This window comes from Meleagris gallopavo, chromosome 15, assembly GCF_905368555.1.
Source record: "Meleagris gallopavo chromosome 15, MGAL_WU_HG_1.1, whole genome shotgun sequence".
Taxonomy (NCBI): Eukaryota; Metazoa; Chordata; class Aves; order Galliformes; family Phasianidae; genus Meleagris; species Meleagris gallopavo.
Window position 1 is genome coordinate 16,410,459 of NC_139418.1, and position 24,036 is coordinate 16,434,494.

The 24,036-nt window shown below is 44.9% G+C and overlaps 1 protein-coding gene across 1 annotated transcript; it reads left to right on the plus strand.

The window, feature by feature from the left end:
- Nucleotides 1-714: 714 nt before the first annotated feature.
- LOC100547695 (organic cation/carnitine transporter 2) lies at nucleotides 715-23,575 on the plus strand. Its single transcript, XM_003210481.5, has 10 exons — nucleotides 715-1,385; nucleotides 9,014-9,117; nucleotides 9,770-9,924; nucleotides 10,540-10,711; nucleotides 11,700-11,826; nucleotides 15,053-15,153; nucleotides 16,375-16,589; nucleotides 17,707-17,889; nucleotides 18,289-18,424; nucleotides 19,621-23,575. The coding sequence occupies exons 1-10, from the start codon at nucleotides 993-995 to the stop codon at nucleotides 19,706-19,708; spliced, it is 1,674 nt and encodes a 557-aa protein (XP_003210529.1). The 5' UTR covers nucleotides 715-992; the 3' UTR covers nucleotides 19,709-23,575.
- Nucleotides 23,576-24,036: the final 461 nt, after the last annotated feature.

Below are 24,036 nucleotides of genomic sequence, written 5' to 3' on the forward strand. Positions count from 1 at the left end.
CCTCCCTCCATTGCCTGCTGCCTGCACACACCAGAGGCTCCTCCCTCATCCCTTGCTGCCAGCCTTAGGCTGAACAGAGCAGGAGCCAGAATCCTGGAACTGCAGGGGTTGGAATGGACCTCTAGAGATCGTTTAGTCCCAACTCCCTGCTAAACAGGCTTCCTACAGCAGCTGCACAGGAAGGCATCCAGGCATGTTTGGATACATCCAGAGGAGGAGATGTCCCCACCCCTCTGAGCACTTTGTGCCAGGGCTGTGCTGCCCTCATAATAAAATTCCTGCTCATGTTGAGATGGAACTTCCCATCACCGCTCCTCTGCATCCCTGCAGCTCCAAGAGGCGTTTATATTTTGAATTAGTCCTCAGCAATCTACTCGATAGCAGTTATCATCTGACTGTTCGGTTCATGATGGTAACCAGCGGGGATCTCCCTGCCCTTTTCGACCATCGAGCCCTTTTCCATTGTACGTTCTCCCTCTGTTCCCTTGGGAATGGATAGTGAGCTGCGCTGCAGTTCAGCTGCGCGTGGGGATAGGACCAGCACGGGAACGCAGGCTGTGTACCATTCAGTAGATGTAACTGCAGCTATCTATTTATTATTACAGCGCTTAGGACATTTGTGGCTTGAATCACACACGCAGCAGCGCGGTCTCAGCCCGGATCCCCCCCAGGCTCAGCCCAGCCCGCTCCGGGAGGATCCCCGGCCGAGCCCCCGCCGCGCCTCCCGTGCCGGGCGCGGTGCATGCCGGGAGCCGCCGGCCGGGTCGCGCCGCGCCGCGCCGCGCCGCGCCAGGTTGAGCCGGGCCGGGCCGGGCCGGGCCGGGCAGCAGCGCCCGGCCCCACCTGAGAGCCCTCCGCCTGCTAACCCCACCCCCGGCCGCTCCCCCGCCGGCGAGGCCCGGCCCATGGCAAAGCGCTCGGCCGGCGGCTGGACGGCTCGGGGCCGGCCGCTTCCTGCCCGTCGGTAGCGGCGGGCGAAGTTCGGCCGCGCCATGCGGGACTACGAGGAGGTGACCGCCTTCCTGGGCGAGTGGGGCCGCTTCCAGCGCCTCGTTTTCTTCCTGCTCAGCGCCAGCATTATCCCCAACGGCTTCAACGGGCTCTCCATCGTCTTCCTGGCCGGTACCCCCGAGCACCGCTGCGCTGTGCCGCCCGGAGCCAACCTGAGCGAGGAGTGGCGGAACGCCAGCATCCCGCTGGAGCTGCGCGGCGGAGTGACGGAGCCGAGCCGCTGCAGCCGCTACCGCCTGGACGTGCTCGTCAACCTGTCGGCGCTGGGGCTGCGGCCCGGCATCGACGTGCAGCTGGCGGAGCTGGAGCAGGAGCCGTGCCTGGACGGCTGGGAGTACAGCCGCGACGTGTACCGCTCCACCATCGTCACCGAGGTGAGGGGAGCAGCCGGGCTTCGGGCTGAGCCCGCGCCGCACCGGTCAGGCTCGTTTGGCGGGTTTGCTTCCAGCCGCACAGCCCGCGTGTCCGGCAGGAGCCGCGTTCCCGCTGCTCCCGAAGCGGCAGCTGCCGGCCGGACGCGCCGTCCGCACTGCGTTGCCGAGGGAGCGTGTGCGGGTCTGGGCACTGCTGTCCTGGGCTGCTCTGAGTGCTCCTGCTTTTAAGTCTGGCGTCCACTTGCAAAAGCGGTCTCCAGCTGCAGTGTCTCGGCTTGTGTGGCCTGTGTACGGTGCCTGCTGAATTGGTGTCAGCTGGTATCTGCAGGAGGACCTTGGGGAGCGAGGGTCGGCCCAGGAACAACGGGCTCGGCTGGCTTTATTGTTGGTGGTTCAAGGATGTCTCTGAACTCGTACATCAAAAGAGTTTGGTTTATTTTCTTAATAAAGGTGGCAGACGTCTTTCTGCAGGTGCAGCAGTTGGACGCAGCAGGGGAGTTCCATTCTGTGCTGTGGTACAGAGGACCCCGAATTTGCTGCGTATCAGCCTGATGTCTCCTGTCCTTGTTCAGCTCAGCTGTGTCCTGCCAGCAGAGCCTCTGACCCTGTTAGCCAGCAAGGCTGAGGCTGTGCTGGTTGTGCTTGTGTCAGGTGCAAGGTGCACAGACCCACAGCACTGGCTGCCTTAAGACACAAGGAAATACTCGGATTTCAAACTGCAGCTAGGACTTCTCAGAAGGCTTGTTAACCGTTTATACCGTCCAGTTTCCTGTTTGTACATGTGAGCAATCTTTGCAGAACTGTAGCAATGTTTTCTGCCCAGTGGCCTTTGTTCTTTGCTCTGCCAAACAGAGATGGATGTTCGAGTGCTCAGTGCCTGTTCAGTGCTCAGAGCACAGAAATCCTTCTCGGGTAGAGGACCCGAGTGAAGAAGAGAGCGTGGGAGAGATGCTCTATTAGCACAGGGAAGTGTGGGCATGGAAAAATGTGAATTGTGAAAACGTCCCTTGAACGTGCACAGTCCTTAGGGCTTGGGGAGCTGCCACAAGATGTTGCCTCACCTGTTTCTTAAAGAACTTCTTTCTTCACAAACTGCAAAACTAGTTCCTGGTCATCAGTGAAACGTTTGGCTGTGAAGGGATTGAGGCACTCTCAGGACAGCGTAAGGCAATTCAGCATTTTGCAGGTGAATGTGCTGGTTTTGTCCTGAGTGCCACAATATAGTGCTTGTCCTGACTGAAGCATGGTTTGTCAGCGTGTTTTTCTCCCAGCTTCTTCACTAGGCTTTAACTCAGTGCAAGTTGCAGGGTCTGAACTGTCAGAACTTCCAGAAGCTCTGAGATCCCTAAGCAGAAGGAGCTGCTGACGTTCTGCTACGAGTCTGCAGCAGCTCTGCACAGTTTGGCAGTTCTGTGTCTGGGGGAGGTAGCGGATGGCTGCCCAGACTTCGTGCACTTGAGGCAGTGTTTTTTCTACCTTTAATATTAATGCTTTTGAGCCAGTTTTGCAAGAGCCGTGGCCTTTTGCATACTTGCAGGTTTTCTCTGTTGAGCTTGTTTAAAATTGCTGGCTTGGTGTTGCCGCTTTCATGGTTGATTAATGCTGTGTTTGGTTGCATATCTCGAACTTGTTGAATAATCATGAGGACCTTTGTCCCAGATTTCTGGAGCTGACACAGGGAGGGGGATGGGGCGTTTTTAAAGAAAGGTTTTTGCATAAATCTGTCCTGACTCCAGGGAAAGCCCTCCGTTCTGTTTCTGCTTAGCAGAGGAGACTTAACACATTCCGTTCTCATCTGAAGGGAGACTTCCCTTTTTTCCAACAGACACAACAGTAGCCAGTCTGCCCTATTTAACCAGTTCTGTTGGAGCAAAATGCCTTTTCCTCCTTTACTTTTGGATACGGTGTATCGTGAGGCATAAGAAAAGCTTTTCTTTAGTCAAAGTAACCCTTCCTCCCTAAGTCCCATTAAAAAAAAAAAAAAAAAAAAATGCAGTCATAGGAGTTCGCGTGTAGTGCTAGGAGAAATATTATCTGGGGTAATTAAGGGGAAAGGCCAACTTCCTCTCCCAGTCCTGTGTGAAAGCCTGGTATCTGTTGTGGGATGGAACTGAGCAGTGCCTTGGAGCATTAGTAGTCTAGAGGAATCACACCATGAGGATATGTTGGATGATGAAAACATTTTAGTTTGGGAGAATTCTTATGTACCCAAGTATGGGAATGCTTCTTATATACCGACACTTAAATAGATGAGGAGTTTTGTGTACGCGTTCATCTTCAGTTTTACAAACGTGTTGTACTGTTCATCAGTCTGAAATGAGCTCAGTGCAGGCATCATTTGTGCTTCAGAACTGCATGTTTTGAGCCTGTTGTAGTCTTAATGTGTGTCAGTGGCTATTTTTGCAAAGGAAGGATGCTCACGGTGGAGCTACTGCAGCACCCTGAAACCTGGTGTGATGCTGAGGCTCCGGATCCTTTATGAACATACAGGGAAAGAAAGCTTCCATGCACGTCTGACAGCCCTGAGTTTTCCATTACACCAAGGGATTCAAGTCCTGCCCTGCTGGCAGACCCTTGAGTAAGTGATGCCAGACCACCAGGCAGTGGTGGCAGCTGGGCTGACGCAAACAGGCCCTGTAGCACCTCTGTGTAACTGAAGATTTGATGTTCTCTTTCTGTTGGAGACGAGGAAGGCCGTGTTGTTCTGTAACAGCAGGCTTATGGCAGGGGTCTTAACTTCCACGAGATTACCTGCTAGGGGTGCCAGCAGCAGAGGCATGAACCAAAGCCAGGTGAGCCCATCAGCACTGCTGGCCCCATTGTTCACTGCCTCTCAGCCTCCTTCTGTGCAGGAAGTTACACCCAGATTTCCATTATTCCTTCTCCATTACAAACAGCATGTACTTTTTGTTGCTGCAGGGTAATAATACTGAGTATTTTTCCAGCTGAGGTTGATATCAACAGCTTCTCCAGCTCATGAGCTGCCACAACCATGAATGCGTCATAGATAAGTACACTAACTGAGGCTGTGACCGATTTGTAGGTGCAAAATGTGAGTGTTAAAAGTCTTATCTGAAGGAGAAATGTCTCATTTCCAGCTCATAAGTGAATGTGAGTGAAATGCTTTTAAAATGCAGTGGTTTCATGTTGTGTTATATGAAATATGTATTGCAGGGCTGTTCAGCCATGAGATGTAAAACAGAGTTAGGATTTTTAAAGAGTGATTGGCCTCTTGCTGACACCATTAAAATTGAGACAGTGGTCATTTAGAGGCACCATGCACAATAAACGAGGGAGTAATGATGGATCCTGTTAGGATGTCTTTAACTTTAGATTGGTGGTGCAGTTTTTTCTCAGTTTCTGGTGTCAGCGCCCTGTTTCCTTTCTTTTCCAGCCATCTTAGAAATGGGATGTTTGGGGGAGTTAAGTTTTTTCACAGAAATTATGAAATGTTTGGTGTTTTCCTCTATGTTCTATGCAAGCTTTACTTCTTTGGTAGTTTAAAACAACTACAAGGGGAGAAATAGAGCACAATGTATATTTAGTAGATGCAGGCTTCCATTTGTAGATCAAAAGCTGTGAAAGAGCATCTAAAACCATGAAATATCTTGGATATCTGAATGTATTTTCAGAGGAAAAGTTGTTTAATAATGCTTAGCACTCTCAGCTAAATGGAGGATATTTACAGGGGTATGATAGAGACCAGATTCTGAATCGATGGCTGTAAATACTCTGTTGTGAGATGGGCACAGGGGCTTTCTAAGAACCTGCCTTGCTTTACAGAGAGAAGCAGTTGGTGGGAGGGAGTGTGTAATGCTGGGTTCACTTCAAAACTTCTTACTAAAATGTTGATTTTTTTTTTTTTAAAGCAAATATTAGCACATGAGCCTATCCCATTTCTACTTTCCTATGTGCAAACATAACTACATAACTGTGCACAGCTCTCAAAGTTTTTGATGTTTGCCATAGTACTTTGTGTAGGGTTTTGGTTACCAGTATCAGGGAAGCACAGTTGATGCTGCAGTGGAACATGAATTGAGAAAAGTGCTTTTTTTTTTTCTTTCTTTTTTTTTTTCACCAGTGTGATCCTGAATTATGTTGTTGACCTTGTGATTATTTCTATAACTTTCCAAAGGTATTTGGTAGCGGTTTGTATCTGTTTGCTGTGACACTGTAATTGCGAGGACTTTGGACGTTTTGTGGAGTTCCCCCACATTCAGACTTGCAATTGCCATGTTATGGTATGTCATCAAATACTGGGCGGACTTTATGCTTAAATATGATTGTCATGTTGTTATTAGCAGTTAGTTTGTTAGTTCCTGTTGTATCTCCTTGGAAGAGGTGGCAAAATCCCAGTGAAAGCTGGACGCGATAAGGTATCTGCATCAGTGTCTGGGTGGAGCCTGCAGGGTTTCATGTCAGGACCTCATGAGGTGCCAGCTTTCCCTCCAAGGCAGGTGATGTTCTGCAAGCACAATGGTACGGTGCCCATACACAGAAAAAGTAGATAACCTTTACCTCTGGGTGGTTTTGAAGTGCACAGATTGCTTGGAAGAAATACCATTTTTACATAGGATGTGGCAACGTCTTCAGCTGCGCCTGTGGCCAGAACTTGCCTTGCAGCTGCAGTTTGACGCCTTTATTTGCACTGCTGCCTGGTTTTCTGCAGAACTCATATTTCATCTCAGAATCTGAATTTCTTTGTGATTGTGGAGGCACATGTGAGATTGCTGTGGCTCCCAGCTCATTGCTGCAGGTGTGAGGCTAATTATGAAGACATCGCCCTGACCCGATGAGCTCTGCGAGAAGTATTTACAGCCCTGTCAAAGTACTGCACTCTGAGTAAGAAGATAAGCTTCAATCACAACAGATGATATCCTTTTCCAAAGTTAAAATAATAATTGTGAGAAAACTCTGTACCATGGCGTGAGCAATGGGGAGCAGTGTGGGGGAGCTGACACTTTGCAGGGTCAGTAGCTGCTCTTTGGAATAAGGGCTGAAATGTATTCTGCTCCCGTTTGGAGCCACAGCACCTTGCTGAGGTGAGCCTTATCTGAGCCACTGGAGCAAAGGCTTTGCTTACTCAAGGGATACCAGAAAATGAAAATAGCACATGATTTTAGAGCACTGGGTCACAGCGTGCTGTGTCCAAACAGCCCTGCCGGCAGCAGGAATCAATCAGTAACTGCTCCTGGGATGCTCACTGGCCTTCCAACCGTGATGCTTCAGTGACTTTTTCTTGGGCAATGTACGGTTCAGGGAAGGGTACGGCTGCAGAGTGGCTCTGGAAGACCGATGCCATCATCAACATGAGCAATGTAGACCTGTCTGGTGACTCATTAAAAATTTGAGGACTTCATTCATTTACTGACTGGGGGTGAGAGGTAACAGACCTGAAAATCCGTCTGTTCTGATAGTTGTACCCGTGGAGTTTTTGGCTATAAATAAGTGGTATTGCACAACCAAGCTAGTTTTCCCTTGGTAACTCAACACTTCAGTGCCTGGTCCAAGTGCTCTTCATCAAAACAGCTGCTGTAATTATGTAAATAGAGTGGACAGAAAAACAAGATAGTAATTAGGGCACCATCTGAAGGACTGGTGTGTTTCCACCTCTCAGGGCAGTGTAACACGTTTCATAACCATGATCTTTTCCAAGCAGTGTCTGTATCTTAGCATTCACAGGAAATGTTTGTTACTGGGCACAACATGCTGGTGTCCAGCAAGCAAAGAGTGGTGCAGGCTGGTGCTGAGCTGCAGTGTGGGAGACAGCTGGAAGGAGCCCATTGTCAAGTGCAGTGTTCAGCTGGACGGTAAGGGCTTCTTTAGTAACAGTGCTCAGTGATTTCTAATAACTGAGCTTCATGTCTGGTTCCAGAGGCCGGTGAAAGGGATTCTTGGAGTAAGTGAGTCTGTGTCAGTGCAGGATTTGTGCTGGGAGTGGTGTTTGATTCCCTGGTAAATACCATCACATGGAGACATGCGATATCCACAGAAGCCTCTGGTCTGTGTGAATTTGGTGGTGATCATTCGCTGTGTATTTCCAAGCACTGTTAGTTTCACCGGAGCTTCTTGGCTGGCATTGGCTGTGTGAGCAGCCATCAGAGAACTGCCCAAACGTTCTTCCATCTGTAACACAGTGTTTGTTGGATGAATACAGATTAAATCATAAACATGTTAAATTGCAGCTTTTAATCTACGTTGTATTGATCATCATAGAATGTTGTGGTTGGAAGGGATCCAAAAGGATCATCACTTCCACTCCCTGGCTCTGCACAGGGCCTCCCAAAGTTCAAATGCTATTTCTTTGAGTCACACCCTGCTCCAGAGCCAGTTTAAAAACAACTGAGTAGAACCCACAGTACTGAACTGTTTGTAACTCGAGGAGGAAAGGAAGGAGTTATTGGGATCAGTGTCAATATTTTCGTTTCAACCTTTTTAGTGCGAATTGAAAACTCCCAAAGTTTCCATCACTAAAGCATCACGTGAGGCCCTGCGGGAGCTGTCTGAAGGCAGCAGTCAGCAGGACCTGGCCTTGTGTCAGAAGTGCTGGTGGCCTCCAAATTCCCCTCCTGTGCTCAGCACCCTATGGGGTGAGCAGGACCCGAGGGGCAGCAGCTGCAGGCAGAGCCCAGCAGTGAGGGAGGGCCGAGGGGCATCCCTGCTGCTCTGTGCTTTCTTCTGGTATTTATGAATATTTACACACTTTTTTTTTTTTCCCCCCCCTCAATAACCAAAACAAAATTAAGACTCTTTCAATAATAGCTGTTGATAGACATAACAAAATGACATGAATGCTATTTCCGAAAAATGAAACTGAAGCAGGTAAGAGGGTTGCAAACTGTTGCAGTCTTCATTTAATAGGTGTCTTTTTTTTTTTTTCCTTCCTATTTTTGCTAACGTGTATTTTCATTTTGACAATCGTGTTTTTCTTGGTGTGTATTTCAGTTTGTGTTCTGAAGATTGCAACTGATCCTTCCCTGGAGAAGTGAGATCTGCTGGGCTCTGCAAGTCCTGTTGCAGACCCACGCTTTGCAGTTAGGTCCCTGGTGAGCAGTGAAGTCTATCCCAAAATTAAATTGTGAATTTATTTTAAATGTAAATTTAATTACATTAAAATGTAATAAAAGAGGAAGCACTCCGCTCTATGTAGATCAATTTCTCTTAAATTATGTGTGATGTTTTAATGGAAGGGTTCACCATATGCAGGAAAGGAAGATTGGGGTTTGTAGTGATGCCTTGCAAACCCAGCAGGATTAATAGCGAGCTGAATGGAGCATATAGTGAAATTGGGAGTGACCTTCACTTGTGTAGTAGGGGAAGAACCATAGGTGTCAGCCATTGACTGTGTAAAGAAAAGCACAGGGATCTACACCCGAGGTGGTGGTGCTGTGGCCTCAGATGGGTGATCTGAAGAGGGATTGGAGCTGGTGGCATTTGGCCTCTGCTGAGCAGCGCTGGTTGGTGTTCGGTTTGTCAAGCTATGTCTGTGCCTTAAGTTGGTTATTCTTTTCTTCTGTGGAAGCTTTCTGCCCAGAGGGCACATTTCCTTCAGGCTCAGCCAACATGCTTAGAAGGAGGGAGGAGAAATGCTGTTGATTTAAAGCCTTTCATGTTCTTTCTTCCTGCAGTGGAATCTCGTGTGTGACAATGACTGGAAGGGGCCCATGAGTACCTCCCTGTTTTTTGTGGGCGTGCTGCTCGGATCGTTCATCTCAGGACAGCTCTCAGACAAGTAAAGTATATGCACCAGAACCACTGGTCTTTGATGCGTTTTGCAAGCACTTCTTCATGTGAGGTTTGGTACGAGTGTTTTCTGTGACCACTGACATGTCCTAATTCTGTGACTGCCCAGTCTGAATGTACACAGTGTGTAGAGCACATGTCCTGACTTAGACCAGGATGTCACAGGGATCACTGGTAGGGATTATATTTACCAGTTTATTTTTTCAGAGTAATCACTTCTGCAGCAAATTGTATTTATGCCAGAAAATGTAAGAGATGATTTCTTTCAAACATTTTCCCTGTTACGTTTTTTTAATATACTGATCTGTGTAGTGAACTGTTTGCTGTGTAGAGGTGGAGTATCTATTATTGCTTTTACACTGTAAATAATGTTGCTGACAGTGAGTTGCTCATTCTGTCAGAAAGGGATGAGTGGTGTTTCAGCACACACCTAAAGGTGACTTGGCTGTGACCCTTGGAATGTTATTTTCTCGTGTCCTGTGGATCTCTTCATGTATTTAGAGTAGATGTGCATGTGCTCCCGGATCTTTGCTTCTTGCAGATATCTTATATCTTCCTCAGTATACACATGAGTAATTTCTGAGCATTTAATTCATGCTGTTCTTTTCTTTTTTATTTTCTTTTCAACTAATCCATGGAAGGTTTGGCAGGAAGAATGTGCTGTTCTCAACTCTGGCAATGCAGACCATCTTCAGCTTCGTTCAGATCTTCTCTACCAGCTGGGAGATGTTCTCCGTGTTCTTTTTGCTGGTTGGCATGGGGCAGATCTCAAACTACGTGGCAGCGTTTGTTCTCGGTATGGAAGTCCTGCTGGGCCCAGAATGCTGTCTGTTGTCCTGTCTGCTTCCCTGCCTAGGACTGGTTTGCTTTGTCAAGAAATGCTGTTTGTCCTCACCACATGTGGATAACTCATGCTGTCTTTGGAAGTTTCCAGTTGATAGAATTCAGTCTGAATTAATTCAGTGAGTTACCAGAGGATTCAAGAGTTTACCTAATAGAGAATAGAGAATTCCAGAAGGTTTCATGGGTCAGAGCCTAATCTAGGCATCTCTGAGTATTCTTTAAAGAAGCTAGTCTCTCCATAGGTTGCAGAAGATCCTATGGAGATCAAGCTGAAGCTAACTCCTAGTATATCTGATGGTTTTGAGTCCTCAGGTACAGTAGATCATTAAAAATATAGAAATACAGAAGAGTTGGCTGCTTCTAGCTACAGAAATACTATATGGTCTGCTTAGTTACCTTTCATACTTACAATTACTGGGTTGATGCAAGATCATCACGTGAGGCAGATCTGTGGTGCCTCCAATAATGCATGGCTGTGTTCTATACTGCCCCGTTAGTGTGTCTCAAAGCCAGTTATTTGTGGTTGCTTTTATGTTAAAATGCTAATCTTCGTTCTTGTTCTGAACAGGCACAGAAATTCTTGGCAAATCCATTCGCCTACTGTTCTGCACGTTGGGCGTTTGCATCTTTTATGCCTTTGGCTACATGTTGCTGCCACTGTTTGCCTATTTCATCAGAGACTGGAGGATGCTGCTGCTGGCACTTACTTTACCTGGGCTGCTCTTCATCCCACTGTGGTGGTGAGTACAGTGAAAACAGAAGACTTTAGACTTTAGAAGTCTTGTCAATGGGTTTTTTAAGAGCCAGATGTCAGCCAGGCTTTAGCATTGAAACTCAGGAGTGGACAGAAGAGCAGCCATTGTATCCTTTGCTGTTCCCAATTCTTTAGACTTAAGTCTGCAGCTTTGTGAGTAATCTCTGTCTGATTCATGTGTGAAGAAGTTAGTCTTCATTTTCCTTGAGGGTTCTGGAAAATTAAGTGATTGTACATGGAAAAGGAGGCGGGAGAGGAAGGGAAGGGGAAGAAAAAGAAGAAAAAAAAAAAAAAAAGCTTTTTTTTTCATCCTTCTGTAGCAAATAGCACCCATTAGGTAAGGCCTAAACTAAAAGCAGAATGAAAAAGCAGTTATTTTGGAGTTATTTTTGCACACCTGTGCAACCTCAGTATTTCCTGCCATAGTTAATGAAATGCTGCTTTCCAATGACGTGACTTACACAGTTTAAGTCATCCGCACGGTGGTGGTGTTTCTTCACTTACACATAAAATGAGTGAGATCGCATCTGGCTTCTCTTAGTGAAGCTGAAAGACCCACGCAGATTTCACTTTTTGTAAACACTGTCACATACAGCCAAGTCAAGTGATGATTTTATGTGCCGCAGTTACTAAGCAGGTGCCTCCTCATTTACAGAATGCTGCTTGTGCATTCACATTTCTGAGTTTCTTTAAACCATTTTTCCTGTACTCTGAAAGTTTCTGTTGCTCTTTTTTTTTTTTTTTTTTTTTTTTCCCCTGAATCATTCTTCAGCTCTTTTGTATTTTTAAAACATGTTTTAGTCTGTTCTTCAGCCTATGAGTTGGCTCTTGTAAATCTGATTTCTGTTGTCTTAGTTTTAATTTCTGCAAGGCGTGTCAAGTTTTAAGCTGTTTGTGCCTGGAACAACGTGTTGGTGTCTGAAGCAGCACGTTCTTTGGAAATGCTGGCATATTATTCTGAATCTTTCTTACAGGATCATTCCAGAATCTCCACGGTGGCTGATCTCTCGGGGAAGATTTCAAGAAGCAGAAGACATCATCAGAAAGGCTGCAAAAATTAACGAGGTTACAGCCCCAGATGTAATCTTTGACCCTAGTGAGGTGAGCTTCACTTAGCAGTCAGGTTGTTTGCTGGGCCTGTTAGTATCTATGGAAAGCAATTAATTTCCAGTTTTGCCTGCACTGGGTCATGTACAAGTGGTTAAAAGTTCATCCTTTACTGGAAAAGCCTTAAAGCAAAATACCCTTTCATTAAGGTTTGAAAAGCCCTTGCTGTTCCAATCCCGTGCGACATTCAAATGAAAACATCAAGACTTTTTTTTTTTTTTTAATATGGTTAACAGCTTTATTTTCTATTTAAACCACATTTTTGGAAGTGAACGTAATTAATTTGGTTTGCCTATTGCTTTGTGATCTGAATACGTCCCAGATGAAGCCAGCAAATTAGCAGGAAATCTCGTTTATCCCAGTGACTCTGAGTACAGTGGATCTCCTTAAGATCCCAGGCAGTTGCCAAATGGCTTCTTTGGGTCTTCCAGGCATCTGAGACCTGGCCACGTTGCACTGAGTGTATGCCTTAGCACCTAACAAGGAATTCATAGTCTCCTGGTCTCTTAGTCTTTGTTTTTCTCCAGCTTCTGATCTTTTTGGACAGAAGTATCTGATTCTGAGTTGCTGGATATAGATAATACATATGTTCTGGACAGATTTTATCCTTGTCTGCACTGATAGAAAAATAGTCCTAGCTGGTGGCATTGGAAATAGTGCTCTTCAAGTTCAACTTCTATTTCATGTAGAGGAGATGAAAACTTGAACGTCCTTGAGCTGGAGTAGTTAGCAGTAAAATTGTTCTTGTTTCCTTCAGGTATCCTTAAGCTGTAGAATGAGTTCCACATTCATTTATTCACAGGTCAGACAGACAAATTGTTTGGATAATCCAGGGGAATGGGCACCTGTCTAGGCACATCTGTAGAGTCTATCTGGGCACAGTTGCTCAGCTGTATTCCCACTGACCCTAGACATTGTCTAGTTGTTGTTAAGAGAATTGCTTGTTCCTATCCTTGTATATTCTCTTGATTTACAAAGCCTCTTGGGTCTTGCAGTCTGAGCCAAATGTCTAGTCATTAATCTCAAATGTGTTGCTACTGAGGCTGAAAAGGCTTCATTTGGCTTGCAGATAGCTGAGGTGCAGACAAGCCTAGTTATCTAGGCTAAATTCTAGATAGTGGGATAGAAATCCTGGTCTTGCTGGAGCAGAATGCCAGAAAAACCTAGACCACCTGATGATGGCTTTTGCACTGGACTTGGAAGAACCTTTTGTTGTTGTTGTTGTTGTTGTTATTGCTTTCTTTTTCCTTCCTTCTTGTGCTTTAAGCATGAAAACTCACCCTGTGCCAGAAAGAGGACAGAAAATGGGGTCTGGCTCCAACATTCAGTTAAGATAATCATGCCTGGAATGCCTCCATTTTCTGTTCTTAGAAAGAAGTACTGATCTGTTCCCTGTCTCTGAGTGGGGCTGGATTTTGAAGCAGCAGAACAGTTCACATTTTCCCAGGGAGAGGGACTGGAGCAGGCTGGACATTTTTGATCGCAGAGATTAAAATCATAGCACATCAACTTCCAGAAACACAGTTTACCACTCAAAGAAAATGGAACTAGATTAACAGGGGTTTGTTTAACTGCAGAACTCCCAACCATCTTTTTTTTTTTCTTTTCTTTTTTTTAATAAGCTGTGACAAAATAATTTGTGTGAAGCCTTTCTTCATCTGCTGCCCCTTTATCCTCTTCTTTTTGTGTGCTTTCTGAAGAAGGCTGGCATCTTCCCCTGAGGTTTTAGGAAACATGTTTATGCTGCAGCAGGGTTCTCAGGAACAGGCTGGCCCTGAGGCACTGTGCAGCTGGAATGGAGGAGCTCACGGGGCTGCTGTCCAAAGAGTATTCCTCTGAAGTGTTTTAAGTCTGAGGTTTCAAAACCAGTTTGGATTTCAAAACCAGTTCAGATTCATGATCACAAACAGTCCACAGAGTGTCAGTAGGGCCGGGTTGGCTGAACTGTCTGATGTGAGGGGGATGAACAAGTTTGGTTGACAGGTTTCATTCCAGATGCCTTCCCTTCCCTTGTCATAGCTTCTTGCTCTGTCCTGTCCTGCTAAGGGACTGTATTATCTGGCAGGGCCCTTTTTTCTCATCAGCGATATAAATTTTGCATTGTTCCTGGTTTTGTTTTGTGGTTTGTTTGGGTTTTTTTTTTCTTTATTTTTTTTTTTCTTTCTCTTTTTTGTGTTTCCTGTTTGCAAGTTTCTTGGCAGCAAAGAGTGGCAGAACTGGAAAGCACAGAGGAACGATCATGTGATTTAACAGAAAGGGCTGTGAGCTGAGAAGCTGCTGCAGCTTGTGCTGGGGAGGCTTAAGCTCAGGCAGAGTAAAAGCTATCCAATGTAAAGAACTGTTTGCCTTTAAGAGAAGATTAAGGTTTATGAAGGCAAATGCACTGAGTTTTGGAGTGCGTGAGCAGTAGAATGCTGTTTTATCTTCCAGGTCTTCAGAACCAAATATTGCTTGGAAATAACGTTCACTTGGCTGCAGAGGTTATATAAACTTTGTGCTTGCGAGATGTGGAGGAGAAAATACATGTTTTGAGTTGAGGGACAAGGCTTGAGGGCTCCATGTCAGTCTCCAACAGCTAACTTGCAAAATATCACCTGCCTGAGATGGAGGAGGATGAGGAACTAAGTTTAATGCATAGTTGCTTTTATCTCTTTACTGGTGTGCTGGAATGCATCCAACTTCTTCCATTGAACCTGTCTGATGTTCTAGGGGAAAAAGAGTTGTAAGTTGAACTGATACAAAGTAGAGGATGCAAGGCCAGGCAGAAGGAGTTCAGAAGTAGTTTAAAGTAGTGAATGCACTGTATTGGAGTGACAATCTGACTTTGTAATCATTTTCACACACCGTAGTGTACACAATGCACACAAAAGGCGTTCAGTCTTTAAATTTGTAAATTAAAGCTGTTGCTTTATAAGTCAAGCATAGAAGTTAAAACAAGCAGCTTCTTTTATGGAGTCTAAGGCAAAGAAAATGCTTACTAATTTCAGCTCAAATGGTAAGTGACTTTAAAGAAGGGGCAGCTACTTTTACAGACACTTGTATGTAGGCACAAGAGACGTTTGGTTAAAGGCAAAGCACCAGTTTCAGCTTTGCAGCACACCAAAATGGTCCCAGGTGTACTCAGAATACTGGTGTGTAAGTCAAGCCAATGGGCTTGTTGTCACAACTGTTCCATTTGAGGAATGCTGATGTTCCATGCTTTTTGTTTGCTTGTTTTCAGCTGCAAGATTTGACTTCCCAGGGGCAACAGACATACACCATTTTGGATCTAATGAGAACACGAAATATCCTCACTATCACGATTATGTCAGTGATTCTGTGGTAAGCAGGAGTGTGGTTCAGGAATATGTTGGCACAAAAGTTATAAAACAGTAAGAAAGCTCCCTTTGAACACTGAAGTATTCTAAAGAGGTGTGGGCAAAACTAGTTAGCTTGAAAAACAATGGGCTGAAGTGACATCATGCTGTTTGTGTAGGCTCCTTGTTACGTGTGCTGAAAGGCACATGGTAAATGAAGTTCTGCAAAGAGAAAAAAGAGTCAATGTTGTGGAAGTTAGTTGCATATCTTAAATGCTCTTGCAAATCCTGCAGAAAAGTATTTGGTGGCTTTGGGCTAGTTTTGAACTGGTTTTACCTTGTTGGTCAGTTGCCTAATCTGTTTTTATATCATTTCCCAAAATATAAAGTATCCTGTGCTGATTCACAGCAACATTTCATATATACACCCGTGGTATATTCTGAGTTATGAACTGAAATTCTCTGCAGAAGGTGTAATTGCATCAAGGTTTGCCAGTGTGATAAGGCAAACTGCTACTGAAAGTGAGTTCCAGCAAGAACAAGTAGGTTTGTTTGTTTGTTTAATACAAAAAGAACTCCTAAAAGCCCCATGTTGTGCAGCATTATGGAAAATACCACATAATAACTGCCGTTGAGGAGAACAGCTTTACAGGCACGTCATACAACCAACAGGGGGATTACCTCTGCTATCCTAGGCAGTTTATTTTAAGCAATTGAACCATGAAGGTTGTTCTCATGTGAAGTGAGAGGAAAAGAGAACTAAATTTTGGTCAGTGATACACTTAATGCTGTGCAGTAATTCTGCTCTAGGTTCTGCTATGACAGGAATGCAATGAGAAGGGAAGTGCTGAGTGCTCCGTTCTGATCTTGGACAATTCCTGAGCCAGGATCATTATTTACCACGTGCTAGTGAGGCATAACCTCCTTTTTCCAGCGTCTCTAAAACAATATAGATTTCATCACCAAAGACACTTCTGTGTTTCCCCTGGTCACATGTGCCAATCTGACAGTGACACAGTTAAGATAGCATTGTTCCCAGCCACTAAACTCTTGTTAACCCAGGCACAGAGCCACGCAAATACAACTTGAATGGTATCCTGCCAACTTTGGGCATGGCAGAGGAAATCCTAGGTTGTTTGGATCTGCCAGGATGCCATACTCCTTTTGTCCGAGCTCATTCAGCAGGGGAGGGTAACAACCCAGGGCATTCTAAAGAACCATCTGATGGACCGTGTTCTTCTTTCAGGATGATAATCTCCGTTGGTTATTTTGGACTTTCTCTTGACACACCCAACTTGCACGGAGACGTCTATGTGAACTGCTTCCTCTCAGCAGTGATTGAGGTTCCAGCCTACATTATCTCCTGGCTGCTGCTTCGAAATCTCCCCCGACGGTATTCAATGGCTGCTGCGTTATTCTTGGGAGGCTGTGTTCTTCTCTTCATTCAGCTGGTGCCTTCACGTATGGAATCGTTAGTTGATCTCAAACACACATGATAGGTGAAGTCCGGTGCCATGCATTGGGCAGATGTGGAGGAAAAGTATCCTGAAGGGACTAAATATAGACGTATGTTTCCTATTTTTGCCATCCTTCCTTGGTTCTCAGTGCTCCAGCACAGGGAGCTCACAAAATGTACCAGGTCAGATATGTTTGTAAAGATAGGTCCTTGCTTTTGTGGTCTGTTTGGATCAGGACCATAGTCCAGTTGGCCCTAATGTAGATCTTTGGCAAGATGCTCTGGTAAACTCGTGCAGGTTACCTGAAGGCTGCAGAACTGGCTTCTTAAAAGACTGCCACTGACTGCCTTTAGGGCTTGTTTGAAAGTTAATGTGGAAGTATTTTTTATAAGCAAAGATGCTTGCACTGTATTACTGTTAATAGTTAAAATAATGCTTTGCAAATCTGAGGAGGGCAAACCAACACTTAATGGATATGAAAACAGCACACATCTTCAGTGTAATTAGACTGAGGGCTGTAGACTCCATCTGATGAGGAGGTCAGATATGACGGGGGAATAATCTTTGTTGCTTAGCACTTCTTTATTCTTTGATTTATAAACAAATGAGGATGAGTTTATTTTACATAGGTAATGTATGAGTTACTTTTTCTTTTCTTTTCTTTTTTTTTTTTTCCAAAGTTAGTTGGAAGCTGATATGATCTGTTTTGATTTTCCAATCCAGCTGTCCTGGTTAAAGTCAGCTCAGCATTGTAGAAATGACTAGATTGTAGAAACCAGAGTAGCAAAGTAAAAACAACTTATTCAAATGCTTAACTTTGCTCAGTTTATTAAAAAGGGATACATGGCATTGTTTGCAATAGCAAAGATCTGCCCCCTGGAATCTTGAGAAAACTTTTAACTCGTTGTCCTGTTGTACTTATTTTTTAACCTCCTCGAGAGGAAAGTGGAAATGTTGACTCCTAGTTTAAAAGAAAGAAGTTGCCCATGCACAGACACGCATGCAGGAAAAATGGACACCAGATAATGCAGTTAATTACACAGGAGTTATGCAATCAGTAAATTTACTAGATACCATGAATTGCCAAGAGTTTTATTGAAGCTGTTGCATTTTAATTTCAGATATTCGTGCCCTATCTATTCTCCTGGTGATGTTAGGGAAGTTTGGGATCACATCTGCCTTTTCAATGGTTTATGTTTACACGGCTGAGCTCTACCCAACGGTGGTGAGAAACATGGGAGTTGGAGCAAGTTCCATGGCCTCTAGGCTTGGCAGCATCCTCTCGCCTTACTTTGCTTATCTTGGTAAGTGAATGTGCTGGGGGGACGCTGGTGGCTGGAAAGCATTGGTTCAGTGCTGCCTGCAAGGCTTAGGACAGAACTGTATCTCAATGCAAGACCCAGTTGCGGGGTTTAAAATAAAGCAAAACAAAATCAGTTCTGCTCATTTGCTCTCATTCTTGGACAGCCCCATCCTCACAGACACTGTGGGTGTGCCCACGAAGACTGTCAGCTGCCCAGCACTGCAGTGCTTATGTCCGTACTGTGGGTCTAGAATCCACTGTGGCACAGTGGAGGTCAGGGAGCAGCAGCTGCTTTGGATGCAGGATACTCAGAGGGTTTTGTTTTAACTAACAGCTGCTCTAAAGTACAAACGTTGTCAGTGACTTGGAATTGATGCTTGCTTTTGTTGCGTTCTGCTAGGTGCCTACGACAGATTCCTGCCTTACATCCTGATGGGGAGCCTGACTGTGCTATCAGGAATTCTGACTCTGTTCCTGCCAGAAAGCTATGGAATGCCTCTTCCTGACACAATTGAGCAAATGCTGCTGGTAAAAGGGTAAGTATTGCCTTCTGATTTTTATACATCTGTTTTATCTATAAATGTAAGTGCATGCCTCTGCGTATGTCCCCATTTGTAGAGTCTTGCTAAAGTATTTGATTTGCTTTAAAGCGTGCTGACAGTAGCAAAGGCCAGTTCTATACAGACTACTGCAGTCACAGCACAAGTAAGGGCCAATATACCTGTGTACCACAGAAGCTGCTGGTTAAAAGTTGGCTGTACTTACAAAAGAGTTCTAAGAGTTATAGCAGTGACTGAAGAGTTACAAAGAACTGTGTAAGGGACACTGGTCTGGAGAGAGGTGGGATGCACTGCACTAAGAGGGGCATAGAATCTTTGCTGGTAGGATGGCTGACCTGATAAGGAGGGCTTTAAACTAGGGGAGGGGCAGCTAGCAGCAGCCTTGTGAGGGACTGTTGGGCATGGGTGATGTGGAGAAAAAGGATGCAAAATCAGCAAAAGGAGGCTTTGGGGCAGCACCAGCTCCAGCATTTGAACATAAGCAAGGAAATATCTACAGCGTGCTGTTCTGGGGAAAGGCAGGGGGTGGGGAAAGGTACTTGCTGTGATATCAGCCTGCTGGGGTGCCTCTCTGAGGGGTTTATACGTGGTGCATGCAGCGTGGGGAGTAAACATGAGGAGTTAGATTTGTGTGTGCAGTTGCAGATCTTGTTGGGATCACGGAGACGTGAGACAGCTCTCGTGACTGGAGTGTTGCAGTGAAGGGATACTGGCAGGAGAGAGATAGGAAGGACAGACTTTGCTTTATATGTTTGCTTTTAAAGGTATAGTGACATTTTATGGATTTAATAACCAACTCACTGACAAAAGTATTTGCAGCCCACGATGGTGAGGTAACAATTCTGGTTGGAAGGGCTTTGTTTTTAGTCTGTATGTTTTAAATGATTCTGCAGTATCAAACTGTCACAAAGTAATTTACCTTCCTAAGTTCTTAAAGTGGTGCAAGTACTGCTGAATTCTTCCAGTTTATTTCAGCTGACCTAAAAAAGCACTGAGAGTTGGACCTTCTGCCATGGCTCCGAGTGGAGGCGGTCACTGTTAGAAAAGGACCCATTCAACTGAAGTCAACAAAATATTAAACTTGGAGTCTGTAATGTCTGATAGGGTTCAGAATATCAGTCTTCTTTCTCTGTTTGCTCTTTTATTCTATTTTCCTTTTTCTTTTTTTCCAGACTAGAATACAGGCCTGCATCTACTGCCAAAAGGAATTCAAAGGATGAAGAAGAAAATCCAGAGATTTTTAAGAGCACATCTTTTTAATGAAATGCCTACTTCCTGATGGACTGAAAGTTAAATGGATTTGCTCCTAATGCTCATTCTAGAAAGGGCTAGTGGCAACACTTCTTCCTGCAATTTTAACCTTATTTATTAATTTAAACACTGTGTTCCATATATTCTCTTTTTATATGACCACAAATACTGTGTAGCCTTCACTGATTTTTTTCAGCCAGTTGTTTTAATGCATTAATACCAAGGAACAGTATCTGATCAGACCTTTGGAAGTAAGTGTACAGGTGAGCTGAACAATACTTGAAAGTGAGTTCAAGGGCTGGGGAGCACCTGGACTCCACAGCAAGTCTTCTTCAGAGCTAATGCCCATCAAGAATTTAGAAACACTAGAAAAAAGCTGCTAATTACTTTTGATTTCTTGACTTCTGTCTTTGGACAGGAAACTTATTTATTAGAGTGAAGGTTATGCAAATATGCCACTGTGATCTTATGTGAATTTGCATGTGCTGAGTTTGCTAGCAGGTTCAGAAAGATGCAAAGAAAGATTTTTTTGAGAATGAATTCTAACTTGGTGTGTTGTGTGTAGGCTGAAAGGGTGGTCTTGCACAGGACACAGCGTTGAGGTTCTGCTGACAGGGTCCTCTCGAATCCAATGCTGGATTTCAGCTACAACTTCCTGATGACGTTGTTTACATCTGACACTGGAACATGGCCCACTTAAGGCTGTATTTATTTAGAATGATGCAGAAGGTTTTGTCTGTGTGTGGAGAGGGTGATTGCAGAAAATTTTGGTGACTGCTGAAAATTTTCTTTCTGAATTGTTTCGGTTTTTAAACCATAGTCTGTGCGATGTGGATGGCAAAAGCAATTCTGCTGTCTTAGTTTCTGACCTTTCTGTACACACACACATACACATGCACATACTATCAGTAATCCATGCCCCTGCCTTGACCTCGTGGTGAGAATTCCCGAGATCAACATTTACAATGCACTTACGACCACTGGATTTTGATTCTCGGCTGCCAACTGTACGTCTGCTGCGAGGTCTGTTATTTCACTTCACTCCTGTTAGTTGTTAACGTGAATTGTGTTAAGATTATTTTTTAAAAAATCATGTTGAAAATCTGCTGAGGCTCTTCCTTGGATCACAGCAGCACCCTTGCCATCGCCCGTGTCTATTTAAATATGTGCAGACACGTGATCTCGTTTGTGCCATTCTGGTCTTGCACTGCATTCCAGTGTGACAGATGTGCGTGGTGAAAGCATTCATCCTGTAGCACTTGTTTGTGTGTTGTCCTGTCTTGTAGAGGCTGAATGAGCAGAACCCAAATTGCTCTGCTCGGGGCTGGTGGGGCCTTGCTGGCTGCTGGCTCTGGGGCATTGTGCAGCTCTGTGCTAACATCAGCTGCTCCGAGGCTTTTGTTAACCAAAGCCCTGTACCCGTCCTTGCCAACTATGCTTTCTTAAGCTGTAGGGTTTCACTGCTTTCTCTGCATCTTCTCACCTACGTGCTCGGTGCTCTGACAGGCTGATGGTAGCAGGCCCAGATGATAGGGGGAAACTCACTGTTGTCATTGTCAGCTCCTCTGGGAAGAGAAATCCCAAAGCTTTGGCAGGTTCCACGTCACTTCTGGTTGATAGAAGGTCATCGGCTGGTGGGTTTAAAATGCACCCTGTGCTTTGAAAGTGGAGCATAAGTTGAGAATCTGCATTTTGCAACTTCACTGCCCATCGTGTGACAGCCTTGATGTGTGCAAGTAAACTTCAGGAAAGTGCATGAAAGCAGGCAGGCTGCTGCATGGTGGTGGGACACATTCCCCACCTTTTCCAGAATACTCATTGCAACTGTAAGAATGTGCTCTAAAAGTCAGCACGAATAATTGTCTTTGTATGCCATGTCTCTGTTAGGCTTACAGGAACTGGGACGTTGAGAAGCAGGTTTTTGTGCTGCAGACGAAGCCTCGCCACAGGAATTTGAGGCAAAACATTCAGCTGCAACTTCCTTGTCGTGAATTTGCCAATGTAAACAGCTCTGCCCCATGAATCTTTTCCTGTAAACTGTTTCAGAAGATAGCCTGAAATGTAAGATACGTGCCTGCCTGAAACGTGACCTGTCGTGGAAATTCCTGCTGAAGCCCATCCGATGTCTCATTTAGCTGTTATCTTTAATCTGCTATTTCACTCAGGTTATGCATCTGCATGTGCCTCGACAGCGGGCTTTTGTTCTTGATGATTCTAATGTTTATTAAGTGCTTGTTTTGGATTTTTAATATGATTAAATTGGGGGAATTTCCTGGTCATGACTAATCCTACTACAATGACAAGTCTGTGACACAAGTTATATTTTCTTCCTTGCTAATCTCCTTAAAATCTAAAAGTGAGTCAGAAGCAATCTATTTAATATGGCATCCTGTGTTCCTTTGTTTACTTTCCTCTCCTACCCTAATCCTTGAGCTTATCTCTGCAACAGGGAACTTCTTTTGATGTGAAGTCAGAATGCAGCTGCTAAGTACTTCCAAAAGAACCCCAGGGGATGTTTTAATAGCATCACCAGGCAGGGGTTTCGATCTGGGCAAGGAGGATATGAGGGTGGAGGGTCTGACCCAGCTGGAAGGATGATGTCAGTGCTGGCAGCAGGTCAGATCTGCACCAATCGGGCCGTGGGTGCCTTCTGTATCAAATGGGGGAGTTTAGTGCATAGGGTCAGGTTGCACCTGGTTGATGAATGTGCTGCTCAGTAGTGCAGAATCTGTTCTGCCGCCCCTTGTGGAAGGCCTTGTTTTCCTGAGAGCTGTCCTGTTATCCTCCAAAAAGTGAGGAGTGATGCTTTGTAAGGGGTTGGGCAGAATTTGCCTCTGAAAGAGGTAAAACCAGGAGTGCGGTCACTGCACGGGAGGGTGATACAGAGTTTGGCTTTCAGGTGAACTGTAACCTGTGAATGCAGGAGGGCTGTGATGCCCTTATCGTGCGTTACAACCACTGAGATCTCTGGTCAGGGAACATTGCTGCACGCTGCAGGATCTCTAGTGAGGAAAACAGCATTAAGGCCTTGGCTTGGAAACTGGGTTCCCTTCATTCCCAGCCCTTTGATTCCTTTCATCTCCCTGGGAGAGATGCACAGCCCCGTGACTTTGGTTTCTTTGCTTGCAAGTGGGAATATCGTTAGCTCAGAAAGTATCACAGTTTCTTCAGACTGATGTTCACACTCAGCAGTGTGTGATTCTCTGGCACCACTCTCCTGGCTCTGGATATTGTGCTCTGAAGAACGTCTTTTAATGGTTCATCTTTCGGAAGCAGGCAGCTTGGGATGGCTGCTGACAGCCTGGCTGAGGAGAAGCATCACTTCAGCATTAATTTTCTCTATGCACTTAAGTATGTTGTAAAAGTGTTGTTCTTCCAGGGGACTTTCCTTTTGAGAGATGATGATACTGTACTGCTGATCTCGTGGAACTTGAGATGAACATGAGTTATCCCCACCTCTGTTTACAGCTGCTTGTGTTTCATGGCCTCACCCACAGGGGTTCATTTATCTCCCTGGGGACCGTGAGCACAACAAGCACCTGAGGAAGTGGTTGGGACTGTCTCTGTGATTACATTTGTATTTCAGTATATGTAGAGTAGGACCTTAACTTGTAAAGCCTTTGCTTAAAGCACAGAATCAGCTTAGGCAGCATAACGCGATGCTCATACGTGCCTTTGGGGTGCTTCGACCTGCTGGTAATGGCCACAGCCTTGTATATAGAAACGTATGGAAACTTCTTCTGAGAATGTAAATACTCTTAACTAAATTGATTCTTACCCCCTGTTGTTGTTGTTGTTGTTGTGTTGTTTTTTATAGAAAAATGCTTATTGTTTTTAAAATTCTGAATAAAATCATATCTGGGATTCTCATTCAAATGAAGTATTCTCTTAATTTGTTGCATCATCTTTTAATGTGTTACACAAATATCAGAGGCGCTTCTTTTTATAATCCTGCAGACTTTATGATGGTTGATTTCTTTTTGTTGATGTGTTCAAAGCCAAGTGGGGAGAGAGGGGGTCCTTATAGCTTATCATTGTCTGTCACTGCTGTCTGTAGCTCCACAAATGGTCTTCAAAAACCTGAGCCACTCCTCCTCTCCCAACCACAAGTTCATTGTGACAATGGGCAAGCAGTGAGGTGAGATAGTGGGGCACCTGGAACTGCTGGGCTGCGGGATGAAGTGCTGCTTGTTATCCTCCAATGAGGGCCGGAGGCAAAGCAGGGTGCAGAACTGCTATTTAGGTAACAGCTTATTTCACATGGTCCCTGTAGAATGTGGGTCTTGATTCTGGAACCCTATGAAACATTGGAGGAGAACGAGGTTGTATCTTGACCA